The sequence below is a fragment of the Triticum urartu genome, chromosome 6 (genome assembly GCF_003073215.2).
Source record: "Triticum urartu cultivar G1812 chromosome 6, Tu2.1, whole genome shotgun sequence".
Classification (NCBI taxonomy): Eukaryota; Viridiplantae; Streptophyta; class Magnoliopsida; order Poales; family Poaceae; genus Triticum; species Triticum urartu.
In genome coordinates, this window is record NC_053027.1 from 351,988,465 (window position 1) to 352,016,099 (window position 27,635).

Consider the following 27,635-nt stretch of genomic DNA (forward strand, 5'->3'; position numbering starts at 1 on the left):
CATCTCGAAACCATCTGATATTTATCTAGTGCACAAGCTTCAAATCATCCCCACATAAATGTTGATGTGGTGTGTGGTGTCTTGGGAGCTTTCGGACCCCCTCCCCCTAGTTCTCAGGAGTTCAGAGAGACTATAATCTCTCTGGATATCCCAGAACTTCTTGGGTGAGGCCCGGAACTTCCGGCCGCCGGAACTTCCGGCCACCGGAACTTCCGGCCTTTCCCGGAACTTCCGGGCGTCGCGGGTCGTGGGCACATATTATGGGCAGGGGATCTCAAAGGGGTTGTTTCCCTTCTTCTCTGTTCCACTGCTCTCTCCCCCTGCGGCTCCCCTCACCCATCGCCGACTTCCGGGCGAGCTATCGGCCCCCGGAACCTCTGACCCCTTCTTCCCTTTCATCATACTTGGAGGGGATCTGTCCTCTTCACCATCTACATGGAGGAAGGTAACCTAAGCTTTTCTCTGCTCTCTCTAAATTCCTAGGGATTGTAGGCTACGCTTATGGTTCTAGGGTAAACACAAACCTCACACTCTCAAGCCCTGCATCCACTTTAGATTTGCAGTGCTCCATGACTTCTTTTTTCTCAAATTGATCGATCCATGTCAGTCCCCTGCCAAGATTCGGAAGGAACCATGCGACCATGCTGGTGCCTGGAATTTCCGGGCAGGCCGGACCTTCCGGCCTCGCTAGGGTTTCCATGTTCGGGCTGGCCCGGCACTTCCGGGCTCCCCGAAACTTCCGGCCTCCGGAACTTCCGTCCACCCCGGAACTTCCGGCCTAAGTAGAGTTCTGTCAAAATTTCGACCAGTGAGATTCTTTGATTTTTTTTAGGCTTGTGTACTTATTCTATCCCCATGCTATTCTCTATCTCTGTTAGCGGGAGGGTCCGGTTCGCGTGCTCACTCATCCAAGCTGTATGAACGGAAAACCAAATCTAGGGTCAAGAAGACAACGGCTGTTGTTTTAGGGCGTGAGAACATGTTTGACTGCCATCCTGAGGAAGATGCTGAGGCTGAAGACAGTGCATCCCCTCCTGCTGCACCCGCCCACTCCAAGAAGCGGAAGACCACTTCCAAGAAGGCAAAAGCACAAAATGTACAACCTCCTCCTCCTGAGCCAGTCACCATGAAGGAAATGCCCGCACCAGAGTGGATTGCTCTGCGCCGTGTCAATCCCTATCGTCATGATCATGATCATGTGGCTGATTCCAAGTTTTGGACACTTTTCCAGCAACGCAACTATGAAGAGATTTTTTCTCAGTTCGTCAACAAGTGTGTCACTCAGAAGAGCATCAACATTGCTCACTTTTACAAGACTCCAACAAACTCTACGTACTTTGAGGGGATCCAGAACATGTGTGTGAAGCTCAACCTCCTTCCACTCATGCGCTTTCAACATGATGTGTCTCCGCCTCTTGTGGCTCAATTCTATGCCACTGTGCATTTTGGGACAGATATGTAGCGCACTCTTACTTGGATGAGTGGTAATGAGAAGTTCTCTGCTCCGTTCTCCGTGCTGGCCGGTCTTTTGGGATATGAGTATACTGACATTACTGCTGACCGTGGGTACAAGATTCACGACAAAGGGGTCTTCCAAGCTATTCACTTGGCTGATTTGTGTCCTCCGTCCGGAAAGGTTGGATCTGTTGGTGATCTTCTGCCTTTCTATGACATCATGCACCGTATCTTTTGAGAGACCCTTGCAGTCAAGGTGGGTGACAAGAACAAGATTCGTGGGCACCTCATCAACCTTCTTCACTACACTTGTCATAACTCCGAGCAGGGCCCCATTGATGTGATGGACTTTATGTGGAATGAGATGTACAGTGTGGTAGTAAACCGCAAGGTTCCTATCTATGCTCCGTACATTACTGCTTTAATCGCTGAGGTTGCTCCTGATGCACTTGCGGGTCGGCGTCTGACTGGCCACTCCAGTGTTAACTTGCTTGTTAAGAAGGGCAAGGCAACTGCTCATGAGGGTGAAGATGAGGAGGAAGAGGAGCTACATGCTGGAAATCCACACCACTTTGAGCTTCGTCCCCGCTCACATACTTTTCATCGTGGGGAGCCTAGTGACTCCGGGTCCAAGAAGAGCAACAAAATTTGGCGTATTCTCAAGAACATGTTTTGTCTTCAGCAAGATATGCATAAGAAGCAGTGGGAGGAGCACAAGTCTAGGAAGGAGAGCATGAAGGCTCTTAAGGATGGTATGCGTGCATCTGGTATGGACATTGCTCACGGCTCCGAGTCTAATGTGACTCCTTTTGAGAAATACCAGTCCCAGTTTGCTCGGTTTGATGTTGAAGCCGGTGATGAAGCCTCTTCTCACCGCCCTCCTCGCCCAGAATCTTCTGGAGAGTCGTCTGGTGACTCATCTGCGTCCCTCTCCTTGGAGCTATTTGCGGATTCCTCCATCTTTCCTTTTTGCCATCTAGGTGACAACAGGGGGAGATGTTGTGATGCTTGATAGGGCTTATCGTTTATCCTTAAACCTTTGTTTTTATTAGGGTTTATCGTTTATTCTTGAACCTTTGTTTTTATTTGGATCCTTGAACCTTTATTTGCCTCCATTTGGATCTGAGCTTGCTATTTGAACCTATTTATGTTCTGTCAATTAATCTATCTGTGTGTGAGACACTTATGGCAAGGAGGTCACATGGCATATTCTATTTATTGTAAGAGATATCTATCAGGCTATGATTATATCTATATATGTACCCTCACTATGAAGAACAAAGGTTAGTAAAGTGTGCTATGTCTATATATCATTCTTCTGTGGGTATGCACAGTGATAGGGGGAGAATCCTCTAACCATGTCATCTCATTTCAAATGCAATCTTAAAATAAGGCATGCGTTGTGGGGGAGTACCTTCCTGACATTAGAGTTGCTTATTTCTGTATATACTTTATGAGTTTACCCTCTCAAGCATTGTTGTCATCTATGACAAAAAGGGGGAGATTGAAAGTGCAATATTGCACTAAAGTGTTTTTGACATTGATGACAACTTCATTTGTGTTTCTAACCGCATGCTCTAAGTGTTAACAGCCCTGATCAAACTAAAAGTGAAGCATGGATGGTTATTTTCTCTCTTATTGGAACAAGGAAAAGCGGTGCACTCAAGAAAAGAAGAGTACCTTAATGTTTTCTTATTTCTTGAGTCCTTAGGGCAGCCGCGCTATTAAGAGGGGGTGCATCATAAAAACATCCGGGGAATCAACTTACCTTCTCACATTGATCTGAAAATCCTAGTGCCAAGTCTCTGTTCAGGTCGGAACTTCCGGGGACGGCCGGATCTTCCGAGGACCGGAATGTCCGGGCGGGGTACGGGAAGCTTCCGGGGTACCAGAGAAACTGCACTTTTCGTGTGATCTCTCTATGTAGCCCGGAACCTCGCCGGAACATCCGTCACCCGGAACTTCCGGGGCGGCCGGAACTTATGTCCCCTGTGTCAGCAGCTTCCGGGGTACTACTGAGTGGTGCAAACCTTCTGTGTAGCCCGGAACCTGTCCGGAACTTGGCCGGAACTTCCGGGGTCCGGAACTTCCTTCTGTTGCCGGAACTTCCGGGCTGCACAGAAATCTGCCTCCAACGGCCAGATTTCATCCCCACCTATAAATAATCTTCTTCTTCCTCACGAAGGGGTTGACGACTCCATTTCTCTCACCTCCATTTTCAGACCTCGATTTCTTAGAGATCTCCCTCCTTAGCCAACCAAAGCTCTTGATCTTTTGAGAAGCAAAGGAGAAGTGCTCGATCTACACATTCACCAAAGCGAAAGTTGATTCCCCCTTGTTTTTGTGGTGCGTCTTGTTACTCTTGGAGGTTGGAGACTCCTAGGCGGTAGGAGTGCTCCGGCGAGAAATCGACTATTGTGATTTTCCCCGGAAAGTTTGTGAGGGTTTGGAGACCACCCCAAGGTCTACCACTAGTGGTTGAGAAACGCCTTCGTGGTGTTGTCTCAAGGAGAGAATAGGGTGAGCCTTCGTGGCGTTGGTGTGCCTTCGTGGTAACATCCACCTCTCTAAACAGTGACGTAGCTTCCCTCCAAGGAAGTGAACATCGGCATACATCCTCGTCTCTCGGAGTTGCAGTTATCCCTAACCCTAACTCTCTACTTGTGGTTACTTGTCTTTTAGCACTTACTTATATCATCTTGTGCTTGCTTACTCATACATATATTTGTGTCACTTGTTTATCTTTCTTAGCTCATTAGTATCATACTTGCAATTGTTAGGCTCACTTTCATTTTCTGCATTATTGCCTAAAATTGCTTAGTAACAATTAAAATTTGTAATTGTACCTATTCACCCCCCCTCTAGGTCCATCTTGATCCTTTCAAATATCCTTCTTCATTCTTGTCCACCAGAAACGTTCCTTCAAATCTAAATACATCTTGGTGTTTCCGGGGTGAATCGAGTATGGCAAGTCATGAGCTTCCTGAAGTATTAACTCCCTGATCTCAGCATTATTGGGCACATATATACGATCCTTAAACCATAAGGTCTCATGCTCATCCTCACGAAAACCCTTGGCTTTTCCCTTGCTCATCTTCTCCTTTATCTCAGTGATTTCCTTGTCATCCTTCTGAGCTTCTCGAATCTTTCCCAATAATGTAGACTGAACCTCCATTGTTGCCATGAAACCACTTGGAACTATCTCCAAACGAAGTTCCTTCAGATCGTCAACTAACCCCTACGATAAGCCTCCGCTTACGAGGGTATTGGCATAACTCTTTCGGCTCAAAGTGTCTCCTACGATATTGGCCTTTCCTGGATGATAGTGCAGCTCCATATCATAATCCTTTATAAGCTCCGGCCATCTCCTTTGCCTGAGATTCAGCTCCTTCTGCGTGAAAATGTACTCCAAACTCTTGTGATCCGTGTACACATCACATTTGTTTCCAATCAGAAAGTGTCTCCAAGTCTTGAGTGCATGCACTACGGCTGCCAACTCCAAATCATGCGTGGCATAGTTCAACTCATGAGGTCGAAGCTTATGTGAGGCATATGAAACAACTCTTTCGTCTTGCATGAGTACACCTCCAAGTCCTAAGCGAGGAGTGTCGCAATATACTTGGAAATCCTTGCGTATATCCAGAAGAATCAGCACTGGGGCTGTAACCAAATGTTTCTTCAACTCCTGAAAACTGGCTTGACATTCCTCGGTCCATTTGAACTTGGTGTCCTTCTTCAACAACTCTGTCATGGGTTTCGCAATCTTGGAAAAATTCTCAATGAACCTCCTGTAATATCCTGCGAGTCCCAGAAAACTGCGGATCTCTCCTACTGAGGTCGGTGCCAACCACTCAGTGACAGACTAAATCTTGGTGGGGTCTACTGCTATGCCTTCTCCTGATATAACATGTCCAAGAAATCCAACTTCCTTCAACCAAAACTCACACTTGCTGAACTTGGCATACAATTGATGTTCCATGAGCTTCTCGAGAACTAAGCACAAGTGTTCCTTGCGTTCCTCTTCATTCTTCGAGTATACCAAAATATCATCAATGAACACCACAACAAACTTATCCAAAAACTCCATAAACACCTTGTTCATCATGCTCATGAAATAGGTAGGGGCATTTGTCAATCCAAATGACATAACCATGTACTCATATAGCCCGTACCTTGTGGTGAAAGCTGTCTTAGGTATATCATGTTCTCGGATCTTCAGCTGGTGGTATCCTGATCGCAGATCGATCTTGGAGAATACTTTTGCTCCATGCAGCTGGTCAAACAAATCGTTGATCATCAGTAGTGGCTACTTATTCTTGATCGTCACTTCATTCAATGCACGATAACCAACAACATTCTCAAAGATCCATCCTTCTTCTCAACCAAGAGCACTGGGGCTCCCCATGGCGACGAACTTCGTCGAATGTAACCTTTCTCCAGTATCTCCTTAATCTGCTTCTTAATTTCCTCCAGATCATTTTTGGGCATCCGATACGGTCTCTTCGATATTGGTCCGGTGCCTGACAACAGCTCTATCAAAAATTCTATGTCTCGATCTAGCGGCATGCCTGGTAGTTCCTCTAGAAATACATCCGGGTAATCCTTCACAACATGCACTTCTTCCTAAACAACTCCAGAGAGGGAATTTACTTGGGTCCTCCTTGGCGCATGCCTAGACACATACTTGATCCTTTTCCCTCCGGGGTGGTGAGTAAGATTGACTTACTAGCACAATCGATGTTTCCTCCATACTTCGGTAACCAATCCATACCTAATATTATATCCAATCCTTGGGACTCCAAAATTATTAGGTCTGAGGGGAAAACATGTCTACCTATGGTCAATGGCATCTAAAAACATCCTCCGCTTGCCATATACTCAGCTCCTGGCGAGCTTACTAACATAGGTGTCTTAAGAACTTTGGTGGGCAGCTTATACTTATCCACAAACCCCCTCGAAATGTATGAATGTGATGCACCAGTATCAAAAAGAACGATTGCAGTAAATGACTCAATCAAAAACTTACCTAAAACTGCACCTGGCTTCTCTTCAACCTCCTCCACATTAATGTGGTTCACCTATCCCCTGTTGAAAGGGTTGGGCTTCTTCCCAGAGCTTCCATTGCCGTTTCCATTCTTTGCTTCGAGGCATTCGGTGGCGTAGTGTGCAGTCTTCCCGCACTTGAAACAAGTAATGTGACTTAAATCCTTCCGGGCGGGTGTTGTTGGGTTGGAACGGTTCTGTCTGTTGCTTCCTCCATTCCCATTCCCATTCTTGGGGCCACTGTGATTATGCAAACTCTCTCCATTGTGGGTATGGCCTCCATGGTTATGAGTGTGTCCTCCCGAGTTTGGGGTGAAACAAGTAACGTGGCTTAGGTCTCTCTTGGTGGGTGTGGCTGGATTGGGGCGTTTCTGATTGTTGCTTGCTCCATTCCCATTCTCCTAGGGCCAGTATGATTATGGTTACTTCCTCCATTATGGGTGTGGCCTCCATGGTTATGAACAAGTCCTCCCGAGTTCGGGCTTAGGCGAGGCTTCTGCTGAGCTCCTGAGTTATACCTCCCTTGTCCATACTTCCTCTTACGGCTCTCGATCTGCTGCTGCTTCCCTTCAATCTAAGAGCCCTATCTACCAAATCTTGGTAGTTATTGAATGTTGCCACCATTAACTGCATGCTCAGCTCATCATTCATCCCTTCCATAAACTTCTCCTGCTTCGCGGCATCTGTGGCTACATCATCCGGGGCATAGCAGGCTAACTTGCTAAACTCATCCACGTACGGCCCCATAGTACGATTTCCATGGCGTAGGTTGCGAAACTCACGCTTCTTTATGCTCATAGCTCCAGTTAAGACATGTGCGGTACGGAAAGCTTGCTGGAACTGATCCCAAGTGACATTGGCTATGGGAAAAGTGGTTGTGTAATTCTCCCACCATGAGGCTGCTGGTCCATCCAATTGATGTGCGGCAAAGCGCACCTTCTCAGCATCTGTGCAACCTGCGGTGGTCAATTCCCTTCCAATCCTGCGGAGCCAGTCGTCAGCAACAATCGGCTTGGTGCTACTGGAAAACACCGGCGGATTCAGCCTCAGAAAACGGGCTAAGTTGTCAACTGGAGGTGATGGTGGTGGGTTGTTGTTATTTTTGTTGTTGTTGTTGCCTTGGTTCTGGACTAGTAGCTACATCAAGGCATTCTGTTGTTGGATCAACTGGATGAGCTCCGGTGGGAAAACAAATCTGGGGTCACGTCTCGGAGGCATCTGATGGGTTTAGAGGGAAGAGACTAGGATAGAATAAGGTCTAAGGAGAAAACACTACCCATATGCACATGAGACAAACACATTCATATCACACCACTCAATTCAAACAAGGGCATACAAACAATCTAACTACCGTTACAAAGTGCTCGAACTACTACTATATACATGGGGGAATACTACTGATAATATGGTGGTCATGTAGAAATTTTGATCGGAAGAAGATTCCATGATATCCGCTCCAGCTTCATCTTCATAGTCATCATCACTGTCGGGGTCGGAGTCGGTGTCGTCGATGATGATGTAGTTCTCGGGATGGTCGTCATCTCCTCCTGGCGCGGGGTCTCCCATGAATACTCCTAGCTTCTTCTTCTTCAGATCTTCATTCTTCTCCAGTAGGACTGCAATTTCCTCTTCATATCCATCGCGTGTAGACTTGAGTTCCTCTTCAAGCTCCATGTTCCTGGTCATCACCTTCTTAAGATCTATCATGTTGGCGCACATCTGGTTCTCATGTCGACGAATATGTTGGTTTAACTCCTGGACGTAGGCTGCAATGGACTTGTCCCTCCTGGTGTTGATCATCTCCCATTGATCATCTCAGCGTCCACATATCTGGTAGATGGTGTCCTCTAGGTCCTTGTGGTAGACTTGGCCGATGCGTCCCATGGCGATGTGAGCTGCCATGCTCTTTCCTAGACTCCAGGTTGGTGCATCAAAGAAAAACTCTATGGGCTCAGTCACTGGTATGAATGTTCTTCCTGGAACATGTACTCGAATGGTCCAGTGCTCTTCTTCAGGTAGAGTGGCGGCATAGGTCCCGGTGGAGCTTGGTATTCCAATGTTCAAATATCTGGTGGCTTCCTTCAAGTGTCGTCCAAAAGGGGTGTCTTCATCCGGTTGAGCAAACTTGTTCCTTGGGTCCGCCATCTATAGAGTGGAAAGTGGAGAAGAGTCAGAAATGAGTAGAGAAGAGTGACCTATGGCTTAACTTCGTGGTCGTGTCCTACAGTCAGCATGTGCTCTGATACCATCTTGTAGCGATCCGACCTCAAACGGCCAAATCTCTGTGCATAAGTGTCATCCCTGGATCGGTAATGCTGACACACACAGTACTTCAAGGATTTATAACAGAGTTTCAATCACACACTTATTACATCGATAGTCTCAAAAGAGAACTTATAACAATAATATGGCTTATCTAAATAAGATAACAGCGGAAGGCTTTGAAGGTAAAGCGAGTCCATCAACTCCAATGGCATAGCTGAGTGCACGACAATGACCTAGCGCACCTTACTCTTCGTCTGAAAAGTCTGCAACATAATACGTTGCAACCCAAAATGGGTCAGCACATGGAATATGCTCACAAAATAACACTGTAGAGCAATGAACATGTAACAGCTATAACTATATGCATATATGGCTGGTGGAGGCTCTATGGTTAAAGTTTTTGCGCAAAGCCAATTTTTCCCTACTGCAAAGGAATAAATTTCACTTAACTATCAAGTTGGTTGATAAAACATTGAGAAGGTTCCTCCAACTCAATCCCAATTAAAAAGTAATTAACAACCCAACAAAATTAATTAAGAGTGATGAGATCAAATCAATAATTCAACACCAGATACTCAAGATGTCCATAACCGGGGACACGGCTAACCATGATTAGTTTATACACTCTGTAGAGGTTTGCGCACTTTTCCCCACAAGACTCGATCTCCTCCGTTGTATTTCTCGCACTGCATGGTGTTTGAGAAATGGATGACTGAGACACAGTCTTTCCGAAGAGGTCCCCTTAACCGATAGATAGGCCGGTACACCTACAATCCCCTACATCTGCTAGCCCATCATGGAAAGGTTTCCCACAACTTACTCAACTATGCGATAGCCCATAATGGCTTGTGGCTGCACACGGAAGTTTCAAACATGACTAATCTTATGATCCCTTTGAGCCTGGGTGGCAAACCGTAGGATGATCACACGGGTACTCCGAGATATCCCAGGACAGCTCTGGATTGCTCCAGGTGCCCAGACAACCACTAGGTGCTCCAGGGTGCCTCAACCAATCCACCCAGATGTGTATTAAAGTAGCCACCTTAAGTTAACAATTATTTAACAACTCTCATATCTGTCATGGATACACTCAACCAAACCACGTCTACGAGCACAGCATAGCAGTATAAGCATAACGTAGAAGTAACTCCCAGGGTTTGATATAAAAAAGAGAGCAATAGGTTCTACCTCGTCATCTACTTCCCAAAACCCACAAGTTATCAAATCCTAACCATGCAGTGTTTGAAGGTTGAAGCTAATGCATAAAAACTGGGTAATAAAGGGGTATGATCAAAGTGTTACTTGCCTTGCTAACGATCTCAAAACCCTAGAGACTCGTAGTAGCACGCTTCGCACTCCGGAAACTCTATCGCAAACAAACAATAGCATACATAAGCACTCAAGCATAGATGCAAGGGTAAAACTCACATAATAAAGTCCAAACTGAAAGTTCAACTGAAGTTCGATTTGCAAAAAGAATCAATCAAATCGGAGCTGTGAAACTCAAACTACGATCAAAAGAAGTTTGAATTCAAATCCGCTTGAAACCAAGTTTTAAATTGTCATAATCATGTTCAAGTTGGTAAACTAGAAAGAGGGTTTCGAGACGAAGATTTTGGCGTTGGTTTCACTGGATTTGGACAAACGGTTAAAAAGTTGCGGGTGTTTGAAGATGAGGGGCTAATATGTGATAAAAATAATCACAGATAGGTCCCTGGCCGAAAATAAAATAAAAAGAAAAAGACTAACGAATGAGCGTTCGCTATCAGAGATGAACGAACGAAAGTGTTCGCGAACATAGGCGTTCGGGTGAACGTTCACTAATTAGCAAAAACCGAAGAAAACCGAGAAAACCCTAAACCTAAAATAAAACCGATCTAAAAACAAAACCAAAAAAACCGGCGGTTTTTACCGGTTCATGAGGAAAACCGACGGGTCGGCGGCTCCGGCGAGTCGGCGGCTCCGGCGATCAGCGAGCGGCGAGCGACGGCGGGGCGGTGCGGTAGGGTCCGGCGAGCGGGGTGGCGCAGCGGCGTGGCGGCAGCGAACAGCAGCGGCAGCGGGCGGCGCGGGCAGCGGTAAGCGGCGACGGCATGGCTCGGCGGCGATGGTTGCAGCTTGGGGTGGGGAGGTGAGGCGGCGGGGCGGCGCGCTTATAAAGGGGGCGGGGCGGCGCTTGGCTTTTGGAGGGGCCGGCCCGGGCGGAGTCCGGCTCGGACTCCCCCTCGGGGTCCGTGTGCGGCACGGCGGCAGGGAAGGCGGCGGCGCGCGGGAGTTGGCGGCAGGCGCGGCCTGCTAGGCTGCTGGGCCGGCTGGGCTTCGACCTTGTCGGTCGGAACTCTTTTTTAAAAAATAAATTCCGCCGAAACAAAAATCGAATAAAATATAAAAAAAAATCTAAAAATGCCAAAACAATTTTCACCGTCTAAATAAAATATTTAGCTCGAAGTGAACATTTTTCTGGCCTAAAAATGCAGTTTTGAAAAAATGCATATATTTCTAATTGAAATAAAATAGCAATAAAATTCCAAATAAAATATTTATTTAATTTTAATATTTTTCCTGCAATATTCCCCTCTGATTTTGGAGAAGTCATTTTATCTCCTCTCATTTATTTTAATATTGGAAATATTTTGAAGAGAAAAATTATTAAAATCAAAATGATCCTCTCTTCAAATTTGAGAAAATTTAAATATGAAAATAAATGAAATCTCCAACTCTCTCCTTGGGTCCTTGAGTTGCTTAAGATTTCTAGGATCACAACCAAAATGCAAATAAAATATGATATGCATATGATGACCTATGTATAACATCCAAATTGAAAATTTGATATGTTACAATGGGTGCATATGGTTTGTGTACGTATTGGTTCCACCCATACCATCCAATGTGGACCCCCTCTTGATAGTACGGTTTTCCTATGACTCAAATCAAACAAAAAGAAACACCGAAAACCCTGCCTTTACTCTTTCTTTCTCCCAGGAGAATAAAAATGCCTTGTGCCATATATATATGAATATCTGAAATGCTCAATGCACACGGTTAGTCCACAAATCACATTGTCATCAATCAATAAAACCAACTAGAGACAAATATGCCCTAACAGCAACCAACACTTAGCCTTTCCTGTGTAGGTAGGATCCTTCCTTGGAATCTTGGCCTTAACATTGTCAATGGTGTCAGAAGACTCCTCTTCAAGGGTGACGGCCTTCTCGGGAAGTGTCTTCACAAAGATCTACATCTTGAAGAGATGTCTTGACGAAGATGTACATACCACCATGTTGATGAAGGACAATGTGAAGGGTAGACTCCTAGATGTTGTGGTCAACCAAGGTGTAACCATCCTCAAGTTGTTTGCCGGCAAAGATGAGACAATGTTGGTCCGAGGGGGCGTCTCCTTGCCCTGGATCTTTGTCTTGGGTTACCAGGTGATAACTAGAGCCATCATGCTAAGCAACGATGTCATGACTCATGCTTGATGGGTTTGTAAGACTCTGGTTCTCACTGGGTCGATAGACTATAATTGATTCTTTTTTGTGAATTTATTGTGTTACCAAATATTTATTGACAAAGAAGAGATTCAATGCCAAAAAACCGATTGAATAAAAAACCCTATGTGGGAACATGGTGGGACTAAGAACCGGATGACGAAGCATTATGCTCGCAGGAAAAGGAACACTACTCAGTTCAAGTAGAGGGGAAAACGTAATAGGTAGAGGGGGAAAAGGTTCAGGGAGGTGGCGAAACTAAGGTGGAGTGGGCAGGACAAGGAACGTTGTGTCTTTTAAGTGATTATTTTTCGTAAATGTTGTCTTGTTTACAAATAATTGTACAGTGATATGCCTAATGTGTATAGATTCGGTCTTCAAAGATTGATTATATTTGGTTTTTAGAGATTGATTATAGGTTAGTCGTGATTGATTTCTTTCCATAAAGACATTACAAAATATACAACAGATTGATCTGATTTGGCAGATAAAAACTAGTTTAAATAGATCATTTGGCTAAAACATGGTTAAATAGATGGACCTTGCTAACTTTCGAACGATTGGAATATTGCAACAGATCCGAACGATGCATTCTTCCTTTTACTAATCATGCTAGCTAATCCTGCACTAGGCGCTAAACATCTATATTACTTCCTTTTATTTGGTAATTTTGTACTATTTTATTGGGAAAAATACCGTGGAGCACACCCGATCTCTTCAAAAGATACATGCATGCACATGTGACATAAATGGTGACATCAGTAAAGATTTCATTAGAAGTTAAAATCTAAAATGTTCTATAGCTCAAACCGTCGCTCCGATTGAAAAATCGTTTTTACATAAAAAATTCATTGCGAGGAAATCTTCGAAACTAGATCTCATATTAATATGTTCCGACGACTTCTTTTGGGTCAAAAGTTATCAGGCCCAGGCTAAATAAGTTATCACATATTTGGTTCATAACAATTGTCCCCCCTTAGGAGTCACAATCTTTCTAGTGGCACAATTTGGGATCCAGACATGTTGAGTATATGTGTTATGTGCATATTATGTATTGGGCCCGCCTCCTAATTTCTTGTATAGTTGAGGTCTGTGACCCACCTTTATATATCATATATACGTGCCTAAGCACAAGAGTAATACGTCGTGCAATTTCTATAACATACATGGTATCAATTTTCTAGATTTTTTTTTTGCTTCCGCCGCCGCCGTGCGTCTCCTCCGCGTAGCCGCCGCCGCTCGCGCGCCCTCCGCGCCGGCAGCCACCCGCGCGCTTGCTACCCCCAGCTAGCCGCGATCCATCCATCCCCCCGCGCGTCTGCCAAAACGCGTAATGCAAGCTACCTAGGCAAGCAAGCAGGCACCTTAATGGATTCTAGACATACAAGCACGTACGTGTGTAGCCGGTGATTGTCTTGGTCGATCCGGCCTGCTAGCTGCTACGCTGCGTGCCCGCATCGCTGCTGCCGCTCGCTTGCATCGCTGCTGCCTGTCCGCATCGCATCGCAAGCCGCTGCTGCCGCACGCCTCGTCCGCCCAGCCGCCACGCATCGTCAGGTCGTTGTTGCCGCCGCGTATCGCCCGCAGTCGCGCGCCTGCTACCCACTAGCCGCCGCTGCTTCGTTTTTTGGCTTCTCTGCCGCTACTTTCCCTAGACAGCGCCTCCATGGTTGCCATTGCTTCAGTCTCCGCCGCGTCACCGTCGCCGGTCTTAGGTGACTCCGTCGCTCAGCCGCTGGTGGGCTCCTACGGCGCCGCCGTCCCGTCTGCGTTGTACGGCGCCACTCCAGCCACCAGTCATCCGGGCGCTGTCCCATTTTCGTATGGAGTCCCGTCTACAGGCTTCTACGGCACCGCTCCGTATACGCATCACCAGGATGCTGCCCCGTATCTTCATCAGCAATCAGGCTCGGGTGGCGTCCCGCCTGTGCCCTACGGCGCGGCCCCGTCAGCCCGTCCCGACTTGTCACATGGCTCGGCTCAGCTGCCCCTGCTGGCGTATGCCGCCGCCCCACCGCCGGCGCTTTCCGCCCAGTCCGTCGTCGCCCCACCGCCGGCCTTGCCCGTTGACCCCTTGCTATTGCGCGGGGCGTTCGACGCGCCCATGTACGGGGCTCCGCATCTGTCAGCGGGCCAGCAGGTTTTTCTGGCAGGCCATCCGGCCTATCTGGTACCGTAGTCGCAACCAAGGCCGCTTCCCATACCGTCTAGAGAGTACCCACCACCGCTGCCTAGCGGTGGCTATGGCCTCCCCATGGCGTCTCCGTCCCTCTCGCCGGCCCTGCCGCCCGCGCCCTGGGACCCGGTGCTCCTTCCCACACTGCATGCCGCTCCTACGCCGAACAACTTCACCGGAGGTGATGATTGGTATGTGGACACCGGGGTTACGGCTCACATGTTTGCTCATCCTGGTAATCTTGCCTCCTTCACTCCCGTCACCACTGACCACCACATCATTGTCAGCGACGGTTCCACACTCCCTATCACACATGTCGGTCACACTTCTTTTCTTTCCAATTCCATGCCTATTACTTTGTCTAACATACTTGTGTCACCTCATCTTATTAAGAACCTTGTTTCCGTTTGTCGTTTAACTCGTGAAAATCCTATTACTGTTGAATTTGACGAGCTTGGGTTTTATGTTAAGGACGCTCGAACCAGGATGGTACTTCACCGATGTGACAGCTTCGACGAGCTCTATCCGGTGCATTCGCCGTCCATCTCCACCACTACACCAGTTGCTCTCTCTCCACCGGCGTCGATCTCTGGCACGCTCATTTAGGTCATACCAACCCCGTCACACTTCGTAATATTCTTAGGAGTTTCAGTTTCAGTTGCCATAAGATAGAGGATCACACCTGTCATGCCTGTCATGTCGGCAAACATGTTCGCCTACCGTTTAATAACTTCACCACCATCGCTTCTTTTTCTTTTCAGTTGATTCATAGCGACGTGTGGACTTCTCTGGTTCCTAGTAATTCGGGATATTTATACTATTTGGTTATCCTTAATGATTATTCTCATTATGTGTGGACTTTTCCTTTGCGCAGAAAGTCGGATGCACTCTCCACTTTGACGGCTTTTTACTCCTATGTCAGCACACAGTTTGGGCGTCCCATCCTTGCTCTTCAGACTGACAATGGAAAAGAGTTCGACAACCTTACTTTCCGCACTTTTCTGTCGCATCACGGCACAGTTTTTCGTCTCACATGCCCGTATACTTCCCAGTAGAACGGTCGAGCCGAACGCGTCCTTCGCACCCTGAACGACTGCATTCGCACGCTTCTGTTCCATGCTAACGTGCCGCCTCGTTTCTGGCCGGACGCACTCGCTACTGCTTCTCTACTCCTTAACCTTCACCCTTGCCGCCCACGGTGGAACTATGCACCTCACCATCTTCTCTTCGGTACGCCCCCATCTTATGATGGCTTGCGTATTTTCGGGTGGCTTTGCTATCCTAGCATTGCCGATTCCGCTCCTCACAAACTCGCACCTCGTTCTGTCGCTTGCATCTTCATCGGCTACCCCTCCAACTCCAAGGGATATCGGTGCTACGATCCCGTCTCCCACCGTGTGTTCACTTCCCAGCACGTTTACTTTGATGAGCATGTGTTTCCATTTCACCAGGTACCCCCGGCTGTTCCTCCCGCCATCGGTGACGCGGGCTCCTCGACGCCTCACCCAGGGTGCTCGTGCGCCTCTCTTGGCCCGCCCCTGGCTTTGAGGCGCGCCCCCCGCATGCGGCGCCTCCTCCAGCCGCGGCGCTGGTGCCCCCGGCGCCCCCGGTCTCCTCGGCGCCCCCGGCGCCCGCGGCCCCCAGGCGCCCGCGGTCCCACCGGCGCCCCCGACGCCTGTGGTCCACTCGGCGCCCCCGGCGCCTGTGGCCGGTCCGGTCACCCACACCCATACATACGTTTTTCGCCCGAGCTCGCGCTACGCCTCGGATGACTACGTCCATGCGGCGTCCACCTCTTAGCCGTCGCCGTTGCCGTCCTCCGTTCGAGCCGCTCTTCGTGACCCACTCTGGATGGCTGCGATGCAAGAGGAGTTCGACGCCCTGTTGCGCAATCGGACGTGGCAGCTTGTTCCCCGTCCCCGGCATGCCAACGTGATTACCGGGAAGTGGGTCTTTAAACACAAGCTCCGTCCTGATGGTACCCTTGATCGCCACAAAGCGCGCTGGGTCGTTCGTGGCTTCCGACAGCGTGCTGGCATCGACTTCACCGACACCTTCGCTCCAGTCGTCAAGCCCAGCACGATACGCACGGTTCTCCACCTTGCAGTATCCCGTGCTTGGCCGGTGCACCAGATGGACGTCTCCAACGCCTTCCTCCATGGTCACCTCGAGGAGCAGGTCTTCTGCCAGCAGCCCACCGGGTTTGTTGACCCGGCGCTCCCCGACCATGTGTGCCTGCTTTCGCAGTCCTTGTACGGACTCAAGCAGGCTCCGCGCGCCTGGTACCAGCGCATTGCGGCGTTTCTCCACCAGCTTGGGTTCCGCTCTACCCGCTCGGACGCCTCGCTCTTCGTCTATCATCAGGGCTCTGACACGGCCTACTTGCTGCTCTATGTCGACGACATCATCCTGACGGCATGTACGGCTGGTCTCCTCAGTCAGATCACGGCTCGTCTTCGTGCTGAGTTCGCCATCAAGGACTTGGGTCCTTTGCACTACTTCCTCGGTGTCGAGGTGGTGCGCCGTCCGGATGGCTTCTTCCTTCATCAGCGGAAGTACGCTCACGAGCTCCTGGAGCGCGCCTGCATGCTTAACTGCAAGCCCGTCGCTACGCCTGTTGATACGAAGGCCAAGCTTTCTGCCATGGACAGTTCTCCTGCTTCGGATGCTGCTTTCTATCGGTCTATCGTTGGTGCTCTCCAGTACATCACCCTGACTCAACTGGAGATCCAGTATGCCGTGCAGCAGGTGTGTCTTCATATGCATGCTCCTAGAGACGTTCACTGGGCTGCCGCCAAGCGGATTCTCCGCTATATCTGTGGCACTATGGATCTTGGCGTCACGCTTCACGCCTCCGCCGACACCGCCCTCACCGTATACTCCGATGCAGACTGGGCGGGCTGCCCTGACACTCGTCGCTTCACTTCGGGCTATTGTGTCTACCTTGGACCCTCACTTATCTCGTGGTCGTCCAAGCGGCAGCCTACGGTCTCTCGTTCCAGTGCTGAGGCTGAGTATCGTGTGGTGGCCAATGCCGTCGCCGAGTGTTCGTGGCTTCGCCAGCTGCTTCAGGAGCTCTCTTGTCCTGTTGACCGTGCCATGATGGTCTACTGCGACAACGTCTCGGCGTTCTACCTCTCCGCCAACTCGGTACATCATCGACGGACCAAGCATATTGAGTTGGATATTCATTTTGTTCGGGAACAGGTGGCCCTTGGCCATATTCGTGTTTTACACGTCCCTACTTCCCAACAATTTGCCGATATCATGACCAAGGGCTTGCCTACGGCGTCATTTGAGGAGTTCTGGTCCAGTCTTTGCGTCAGCCGCGGTGCCGCTTCGACTGCGGGGGGGGGGGGGATGTTGAGTATATGTGTTATGTGCATATTGTGCATTGGGCCCGCCTCCTAGTTCCTTGTATAGTTGAGGTCCGTGGCCCACCTTTGTACATCATATATACGTGCCTAAGCACGAGAGTAATACGTCGTGCAATTCCCATAACATACAAGACATCTTCCCAGATATTGATATTATGTCCATTCCCCACTCGCCAAATATAGCCATGTTTCAGGGTAGTTATGCCTGCCATGATGCTTTGCCAGATTAAGGAAGCACCATGCTTTGGCTTGGAATTCAACAAGTCGCCATCAGGATAGTACTTGGCCCTTAGAACGGTGGCACACAAGGATTCAGGATTGTCAAGGAGACGTCATGCATGTTTGGCAAGCAGAGCCAAGTTGAAACAGTGGATATCACGGAAAGCCATTCCTCCTCGGACTTTTGGTACACACATTTTCCACCAGGCCATCCAGTGCATCCTCCTCTGTTTCTCCTCATCTCCCCACCAGAAATGCGCAATCTCGTTGATGATTCATTTACAAATTAGTGGTTGGAAGGAAAAATTACTATCTGCCGGAGGAAAGGAGATCCTGCTCAAGGCTGTGATCCAAGCCATGCCTACCTATGCAATGTCGGTCTTTAAAATTCCTAAAAAATTGTAAAGAAATCACAATGATGAAATCTTTGTGGGACATTGAATCCGTCAGAGTAAACATACCATTTCGTTCTTTTCCAGCCATATACGGTCGATGCTGGTCTCCGACTTGATTTTTTGGGCCGGCCATACACTTCACCAATTTGAACATTAAAAAGCCCATTTGAAGCCCATAGATACCCTTCCGTGAAGAACCAACGACAACTATCTCTCTCGCCAGCTCCTCTTCGAACTCTCCGCACCGCCCATTAATCTCCCAATTTTACTCCTCTCTCCATTAATTTCCATCGCCGATTCCTATTCATCTTGTCACTGATTTCCGTTATCAATTATTCAATTCCTATTCACCTTCTCCCAAATTAATACTCCATTAGAAGTGCATCAGCCGCCGCCCGGTCTGGACAAAGACAGGTGCCGCCCCTAGCCATCCACCCCACTAGTGCCACCCACCGCCGGCCATTCCCCACGCGCCTCCCAGTCTCCCTCAGGTCATCGCCAGCGACCATTGCACCGTCGCCAACCACTTGACCGCCGGCGGCGCCCTCGACCAAGCCACTACGCACACCACCTGGCCCAATCCCGCCGCTAGCAACCTTCTCAAGCCCCTGCCGCCAACCCAGGTACATGTCGCATGCTACCGCCGACAGCCTCACCGATGCCCAGCTGCGGATCCACCTCCACCAACGCCGATATGTGCCCCGTGTTTCGACCTCCCGCCGGCGGCCGATCAGCGCTAACCCAACGCCCTGACAGTGGCCAGCGACACATGTGTCTCTTGCCCCACCCTCCCCCATCAACCAGACTGCATCTTCCTCCTTGAACTGTAGAAGATGAACTGTAGGAGCCCACGACGGTATCCCGTTTCTTCTCTGGCCAAGCTCTTCTTTTCTTCTGAGTAAGGCTTTTGTCAAGTTCCTGTGATCTTCCATCGTGAGCAGGAGTTGTTGTGTTAGAGTTGTGTCGAATATTGTGTACAAGGTAGGTTACAGTTGGACTAGGAGTTGTATTGTGTTTACATAGGATGTGGAGTCGTGTCCTAATAGGACACTTGTATCCTAGGCCTCTCATATATAGCGGGGGTAGACACACGATGTAACCTATGCCAACATAATAGCACGGGAACGCAGGGGAAGCCGGCGGCATGTGCCGGTGTCCAGGGCGACTGGGTGCGATATTATAGCGGTGTCATGGGGAGGAGCGCCCATAGTCAGGCCCCGGGGATGTAGCCATATCGGTGAACCTCGTTAACAAATCTCGGTGTCATGCTTGTGTGATTGCTTGGTCCTCGGATGATCAACGGTATGCCTCGGATTTTATTCTAACAAGTGGTATCAGAGCTAGGTTATTCGGAGGTTGCTGGATTGTTGATCTAGAGAAGGAAGATTCGATGTCGTGATCATCGTCGGCGTGAATCCGTCGAAGGATAGGCAGCCGACGGAAGCGATCGGGAGACGTCATCAGATCCAAGAAAGTAATTGGAAGCATCGGCGAGCGGCGCGTGGTTATGTGGGTTGTCGGTCAGATGGATCTGTAGATCAGATCGCGTCGCGTGTGCAGTTCAGAGGTCTCGGCGAGTACGCGGTGATTGGCGAGATACGATCGACAGAGCTACTGGGGGCGGCCCACGAGTCACAGCGTGTAGTGGCCATGTGGGCCTGGAAGCACGTGTGGAGCTGAGGCGTGTTGCCCCTGGAATCAACGTATACGAGATTTGTTTGAAGACAAAAACAGGATCGAGTCCTAACGTGACACAGACAGGCAGATCAAGTCAATTGGCGAAAGAAATCCATCAAGGGATATGTGCATCCATCGGAATTGGCAAGTGCTTGGACAAGGCAATTAGCCAGCATCTGGGCTGACTGCCAGGGAGCTACACCACGTGAAGATCAAAGGGTCAGCCTACGAAGAATCATGACGCCATCGAGCATCGGGTTTGAGGTGAAGAAATTCAACGGAACTGGAAACCTTGGTTATGGTAGGCATGTGTGAAAGATTGTTGGCGCGACAAGGATGCTTGAGGCATTGCGGGAAGTGATGTCAGCAGTGATGGAGTTATCATGTGATGGATGGAAATTCGAGGAAGATGATTTGCGAGCTTGGAGCATGTCATGCAGTCGAATAAGTTCGGCTGGGTCAGACTTGAACAGTCTGACGGATTGACGCAAGTCGGTTGGTATAGAAGACGGTGGTGGGATCGGCGATGACGACATAGGAGCGTGATGCTGATGGTGACCGACTTCTGGGCGTGGAAACACGTGGCGCAGACCCGATGGCTTGTGTGGCTTCGACAAGACTATGGCGCGGGGTTGATTCAAGGTGATGTACACATGGAGTTTGGAACCGACGGGGCGCGAGGGTGGACTGATCATCTACCATGGAGTCATGTTGAAGGTGGAGCTGGATTGAGGGGCTACGGTGTAAGGATCCAGAGAATCGAAGCCTATTCAGCTGGGAAAAAGCGAGTGACACGTAATTTAGACTAGAGCCCAGTGGTCTGATGGAGGCGTGAAACTCGTCATAGGTCTGTGATGATCGATGGTACTCTGCAGTGGGGGTTGAGTGGTGTGGTTTCGCGACCCTTGAGACTCGACCGGGACAGCGGAGGCTCGACGCGGTAATAGCGACGAGGCGTGCGGTACGCACGGACATGGAGACGGGTCAGGGCTCTGGTGGTCATACATGTGGTGAGACAACTGCGAATTGACTCGGGATGACTACAAGCAATGGTGAAATTCCTTCAAGTTTCAGACAGATGGTCAAGGAAGAGCGGCGATGTTAAATTTAGGTAACTCTTATGTGTGACACCCAATATGTGAGTTGTTCACTTTCATGCAGGTCAATGATCAGTGTGTGATAATGTTGACGGATACTCTGAAAGTTGGGAGCACATACTAGAGTAAAGAGGAACTTAATTTTGCTCGAGTGTTGACTGTGGTCAAGAAAATGAGGGACTACAAGTTGCAGATGGAGTCACATGGAGTCTTTGGAGTAGCAGCGATACTCATGGGATAAGCTCAAGTCCAATGTACATGGAAGTTTGACACATTGACGAATTCAAGATGGTGGAGAATATTCGCCAAGGTGGAGTTTGTTAGAGTTGTGTCGAATATTGTGTACAAGGTAGGTTACAGTTGGACTAGGAGTTGTATTGTGTTTATATAGGATGTGGAGTCGTGTCCTAATAGGACACTTGTATCCTAGGCCTCTCATATATAGCGGGGGTAGACACACGATGTAACCTATGCCAACATAATAGCACGGGAACGCAGGGGAAGCCGGCGGCATGTGCCGGTGTCCAGGACGACCGGGTGCGATATCATAGCGGTGTCATGGGGAGGAGCGCCCATAGTCAGACCCCGAGGATGTAGCCATATCGGTGAACCTCGTTAACAAATCTTGGTGTCATGCTTGTGTGATTGCTTGGTCCTCGAATGATCAACGGTATGCTTCGGATTTTATTCTAACATGTTGCATAAAAAATCTTCGAACATTGAACCGCCCGTGGCATCGCCCGCCTTCTCCTACCTAACCCTGCTTGGAATCGTCCAGTCCATCAAGATCTTCATCACATGGTACGTCTCTCTTACGCCTCACCTGCGATACATCAGCATCTGCCGCCGGCTGGACCTGAGCTTTCCGTCGAGGGATGTGTGTAGGCAGTGATACAAAGATAAAAAGTGGGATGTGAAGCACCTGGTGAGTTCCGGGGGATGCCACCATGCCACCATCGCATCATACGTCGTTGCTTTCCGCTTACAGGAAGGTTTTTCATAAGCTCTTTTGCCTATTTACTTAGCGATGTTTCCTCTCTTGATTATTCTAGCTATTGGAAATGTTGGATCTCTTGATATTTGGTCCTTGACAAGTAGTACCTTTTTGATAAATAGTTTGGTAAAACTACTTCGTTCAGTTCATTTCTAGGATCATCTACAGCGGTAGTCAATTTTAAGTCAAGATCGAAGTTTTCATAGTAATTTAAAGACTACACGTCTTGGTTCAGTTATTGATTATATAGTACATAGGGAAACTATAAGTGCCTTAAACACCATGCTAAAATTTTTGATTACATAACCATGGTGGGGATATTGTCTGGCTGGCAATTGTAAATTTGCTTTGTGACATTAATCAACATATTTTCTCTCTTATCTCCATACATCTTTACTGGTCTTATAAGCGATACTGCTGGGTTACCACTTACCATGATACATGATTTTCACAAAAAGACGAATATAGGAGTATATTTGTTCTCGGACAGAGTGAATTATGAGGAGACATATATTTGTTCAACATTTCAAATGTAAATATCAATATTCCATTCGATCTCCAAAATCAACATTTAAAATGTAAATGCAGTGTTCAACATTCTAGCTGTATTTTCCATTCATTCACATAGCTACAGTATATCTTTGAATCTGCTCATTCAAAGCACAAAGTCCCGCAGCAACGCGCGGGGTATCAACTAGTATATGTGAATTTGCGAATGTTAGCGGGACCAATAAACGCAGAGGAATAGAATAGACCACAAACCTTAAATTTCTAACACTGTTCTCTTGCATCCATGGAAAAAAACAGAGCATGGACGGTTGCATAAGTACAAAGTTATTCTCGAAAGAATAGGAATACGTGTTTGGGGAATGCTCATTGATCTTAAAACGGCATCAGCTCTCTGATGGACAAGTTGCGTCTGCATATATGCAGAATAGTATTGCTTCTGTTCATATAATATCTGAAGCTGCAAAAATATGCTTCACAACTATATCACAGATTTCAATAAAAGCAATCTGAAAACATGTGATACGTAGTTCATTCACAATATAGATTTCAATAAAATCAATCTGAAAACAAGTGTATACATAGTTCACTGAGGATAACTTCGAATGTCAAATGCATACAATTCCAAAGACGGACTCCAACCCAACTCAATAGCCAAGACTAACGGACTTTGAACTAAACCAAGTCCGCAACCAAGATCATGTACAATGCAAGATGTTTAGAAAAATAAACAGACTTTACCTTAAGCATCGGTGCTTATTTGTGGGGAGCAAAAGTGTCTAGAAAAATAAACCGGCTTTACCTTAGGCACCAGCACTTATTTGTAGAGAGCAGATGCTTAACTACACACCCCAGCTATAGATATAAGCACTGGTGTTTCCACAAAATACGGATTGTCCCCAGCACTATGATATAAGCACTGATGCTTCCACAAAAATTGGATTATTTAACGAAACACCTCTGTAAGCAGCTTGAATTGTTGTAAATAAGGGCCATCTTTTCCTTATCTTCTACTATTACCATTATTTAAAATATGTAATGTAATTCATTACAAGTGGGTGAGATACTATCTTCTCTTAAATACTAGTAGTTTTTTCTTTGAAAAATGAACTCCAAATGGAAATCTTTAGATTGACGAAGTGACCATGGACACATCGTACTTAACAGGTACACCATACCGCTAAAAAATGGAAACACCCATGCCAAGTTTAGGACTGTAACCTAGGTGGACAGATTCTATCACAAGGAATCTAGCCACTTGTGATATGCTCAGATCGCATATTTTCTTCAATGGTTCCATGAAACATTTTTGGACTAACATATCTAGGCACTAAAGATGGCAATCCGGTAAATACCACCATCGAACAAGACATACGAAATGAACTACTCCCTCCGTCCATATTAATTGTCGCTGATTTAGTACAAAATCAACGACAATTAATATGGATAAGAGGGAGTAACAAAGTTTGGAGCATGAGGACCTCCATTGGCACATATGCCCCGCGGGATCTTATTATAGGGCTAAATATTTCCAGTTAACATAGCACTATTATAGCCTATAGGGCCAAATGTTCTAAATTAGCTAAGCAATTAGCTTTGCTTCAAAACTGTACTTCAACTCTACATAGAACACAAATCACTACAAGATACCAAAACCACATTAGGGGTACTTGTCCCGCAAGAAAGTAGCACTGAAATGAAATTGAGTACAAAACTGAGATATTTCCATCTGATTTGAGCTCCTACCACATTTAAGTTCATGATAAACATAACATGTGCAATCTTAACTGTTACACATAACAAGAAAAAAAAACATAAGCAAAAAATAGTAGAAACTAAAACAACAACCAAGTGACAAAATGCTGACCTTGAAGAGAGCCTATGCTATTGCCTTATCTTCAGTAGCTTCAAGAAGTGGTCGACATCTTGGCCTTCACATCAAGGTTCTCCTTGTCGTTAATAGGCTTTGTGGTCTGACTCCTGATCCTTTTGATCTTAGGGCTTTCCAGCCCCTTGTGTGCGAAACCATACAGGCGCAGCACCTGGTTATCGGCAAAATTAAATGCCCGCTCCATACTCTTGAGACACCGGTCTACTGGGTAATCACCATAGCTTCCGCATGGCTTGCACCCGACAAAGTGTGTCACGAATGGCCACCGCTCATCCCCAAGCCCTGGATGGTGGTTCTCCATCATCTCCTCGTACTTGTCCACCAGCCCAGCCCAGAAACCGTGCAAGTAGTATGAATTCTCTATATACACCTTGTCCATCCACTTCTCCTTCTGCGAGAGCAAGAGGTATATCAACGCAGACTGGTCGTCAGCCTCGAATGCTGGACGGCCCTTCAGGTATGCGGTGAGTATCTTCCCGGCTTCCTCGCGGATGAAGCCCTTGGGCCCCATAGGAGCCCACGCAGCGAGAAGATCGAGTGACCACTGGCAGTTCCGGAAGAGGAAGCTGCCGGTGTTGAGCGCGATCCAAGAGTGCTTCTCAAAGAGGAGATCATGATAACCGTGAATGATGAGGTTATGGTTGTCATAGCGCGAGAGGGGCAGCTCAAAGGCCATGTCGGTGAATAGGGCGTCACTGTCCATCCACCAGATCCACTCGACCTCCGGGTGGGAGAGCATAAGTCGGCGTAGCAGCGGTAGCTTGGCCCAGTAACCAGCGAGCTCGTTGTCGAGGTGCGCAAGGTTGTGAACAATCTCAATGTCGTGGAAGCGGCAGTAGTCGATCTTGTTTTTGGTGCTCTTGAGCAGGTAGTGGTCGCCAAGCGGGTTGTCACAGGGGCCTGGTTGCGACCCCGTGACAAGCAGGATCCTGGGCTTGCCGCCGGGGACAGTGGCTGGGAAGCCCTTGTTCTGCGCGAGCCACCGTCGGCGCTGCTCGTCCCAGCCAGAGACGTTGGGACCGAGCGCGTGGTTGCCCACGGCGGCGGCATAGGCGGCGGCGGCTTCCGAGGAGTTGAGTGCGGTGGCATTGGAAAGGACGCTGGAGGAGTCGAGGTCGCTGTCGGTGGGGTCGGAGGGGTCGGAGTCGGAGCGGATCTCGCGGAGGATGCGGTCGATGTCCTCAACGGCCTTGGCGCCTGCGAGGGCATCGGCGTCGGAGGGTTGGGACGGAAGGGAGAGGTTGAGCCCAATGGTACCCCGGAGGACGAGGATGGTGACGAGGCCGCAGAGCACGGTGATCTTGACGTTGTTGAAGGTGCGGCTGATCTTCCGCGACCGATGGTGGGTGCTGAGCGGCGACGCCCCACGCGCCCGCGCCGCCGTCATCGGCAGGGCCCCTCCCCCACCGCCGCCGGCCTTTCCGCTGCTGTAGCCCATCCCCTCCTGCCCCATCGCCCCCGATTCCAACCCGGTGGCTTAATTAGATACGCCCAAGCTCCAGTTGGAACAGCCGCGTGGACGGTGGGTTGCAGAGCGTGAGCCTGAGCGTGAGCGAGAGCGCGAGCCGGAGTGTCACATGAGCGCCGCTAGGTGAGATGGGATCCGGACGCTGGGTGGAGTGCGGAAAAGTGGGGCGGGGTGGGGATTTGGAAGAGGTAGACGGACGGAGAAAGGAGAGGTGCTATTTAATTTTTTTATTGAGAGCAACTTCAACGCACCGATCCAAAACGAACGACGCTTTTATTTGATTTTGTCCGCGCGCTCGGTGTCCGTTTTGTTTGAGATTTAGGTCAACAGTGCGTCCAATGCGTCGATTCATATTTACCGTGTCGGCTGCCCGCCCTTTTGTAGCAAATAGCACAAAATTTTCATTATTTCACACACAAATTATGTATTTTCACAATCAAACATATAGTCCACAACTAAATAAATAACATAGTTTCAAGCAAATAAATAGCATAGTCTTACAAGCCAAATAGAAATAAAATAGTCTGATATAGTTTTGTAAGTCGAATAAAAAGGATATATCTATTGATTGCCAACATGAGTCCACATATGTTCAACCAAATCATTTTGCAGTTGCATGTGAGTTTTTCAATCATGCATGTCATGATGAAATTAGGTGAACTATTTAAACGTTGTTGCTCCTCCATGCTCAGGCACAACATTCTCACCTTGAAACTGAAACCCTTGATCGTAGAGACGTTTCGGGCGCTCATCTTCTATGATCATATTGTTATGATCACACAAGCAGTCATCACCTCCCACAGCTTCTTCGTGCTCCAAGTCCTAACAGGATACCGAACGATGTCCCATCGAGATTGCAAAACACCAAAGGCACGCTCGACGTCCTTCCTAGCACTCTCTTGCTCTTGGGCGAATCTTTTCCTCTTCTTTCCGACAGGGTTGGGGATTGTCCTCTTTTCCTCTTCTCTTCAACAGGGTTGGGGATTGTCCTCAGATTCACCCAAGAGTAAGAGAGTGCTAGGAAGGACGTCGAGCGTGCCTTTAATGTTTTGCAACCTCGATGGGGCATCGTTCGGTATCCTGCTAGGACTTGGAGCACAAAGAAGCTATGAAAGGTGATGATTGTTTGTGTGATCATGCACAATATGATCATAGAAGATGAGTGCCCGAAACATCTCTACGATCAAGGGTTTCAGTTTTAGGGTGAGAATGTTGTGCCTGAGCATGGAGGAGCGGCAACGTTTGAACAGTTCACCCAATTTCATCATGACATGCGTGATTGGGAAACCCACATGCAACTGCAAAATGATTTGGTTGATCATATGTGGGCTCATGTTGACAACCAATAGATGTATCTTTTTTATTCGGCTTACAAAACTATGTTAGACTATTTTATTTTTATTCGGCTTGTAAGACTATGCTATTTATTTGCTTGAAACTATGTTATTTATTTAGTTGTGGACTATATGTTTTGATTGTGAAAATGCATAATTTGTGTGTGAAATAATGAAAAAATCTGTGCTATTTGTCAAAAAAAGGCGGCTAGCCGGTCACGCTGGCAAATATGGTTCAGCGCGTTGGAC

At 48.0% G+C, this 27,635-nt stretch overlaps 1 protein-coding gene across 1 annotated transcript; it reads right to left on the minus strand.

The window, feature by feature from the left end:
- Nucleotides 1-22,697: 22,697 nt before the first annotated feature.
- Nucleotides 22,698-26,246, minus strand: LOC125513472 (probable glycosyltransferase 2). The gene is made up of 2 exons (XM_048678600.1): nucleotides 24,561-26,246; nucleotides 22,698-23,153 (listed from the first exon to the last, which is right to left on the minus strand). The coding sequence occupies exon 1, from the start codon at nucleotides 26,035-26,037 to the stop codon at nucleotides 24,601-24,603; it is 1,437 nt and encodes a 478-aa protein (XP_048534557.1). The 5' UTR covers nucleotides 26,038-26,246; the 3' UTR covers nucleotides 22,698-23,153; nucleotides 24,561-24,600.
- Nucleotides 26,247-27,635: the final 1,389 nt, after the last annotated feature.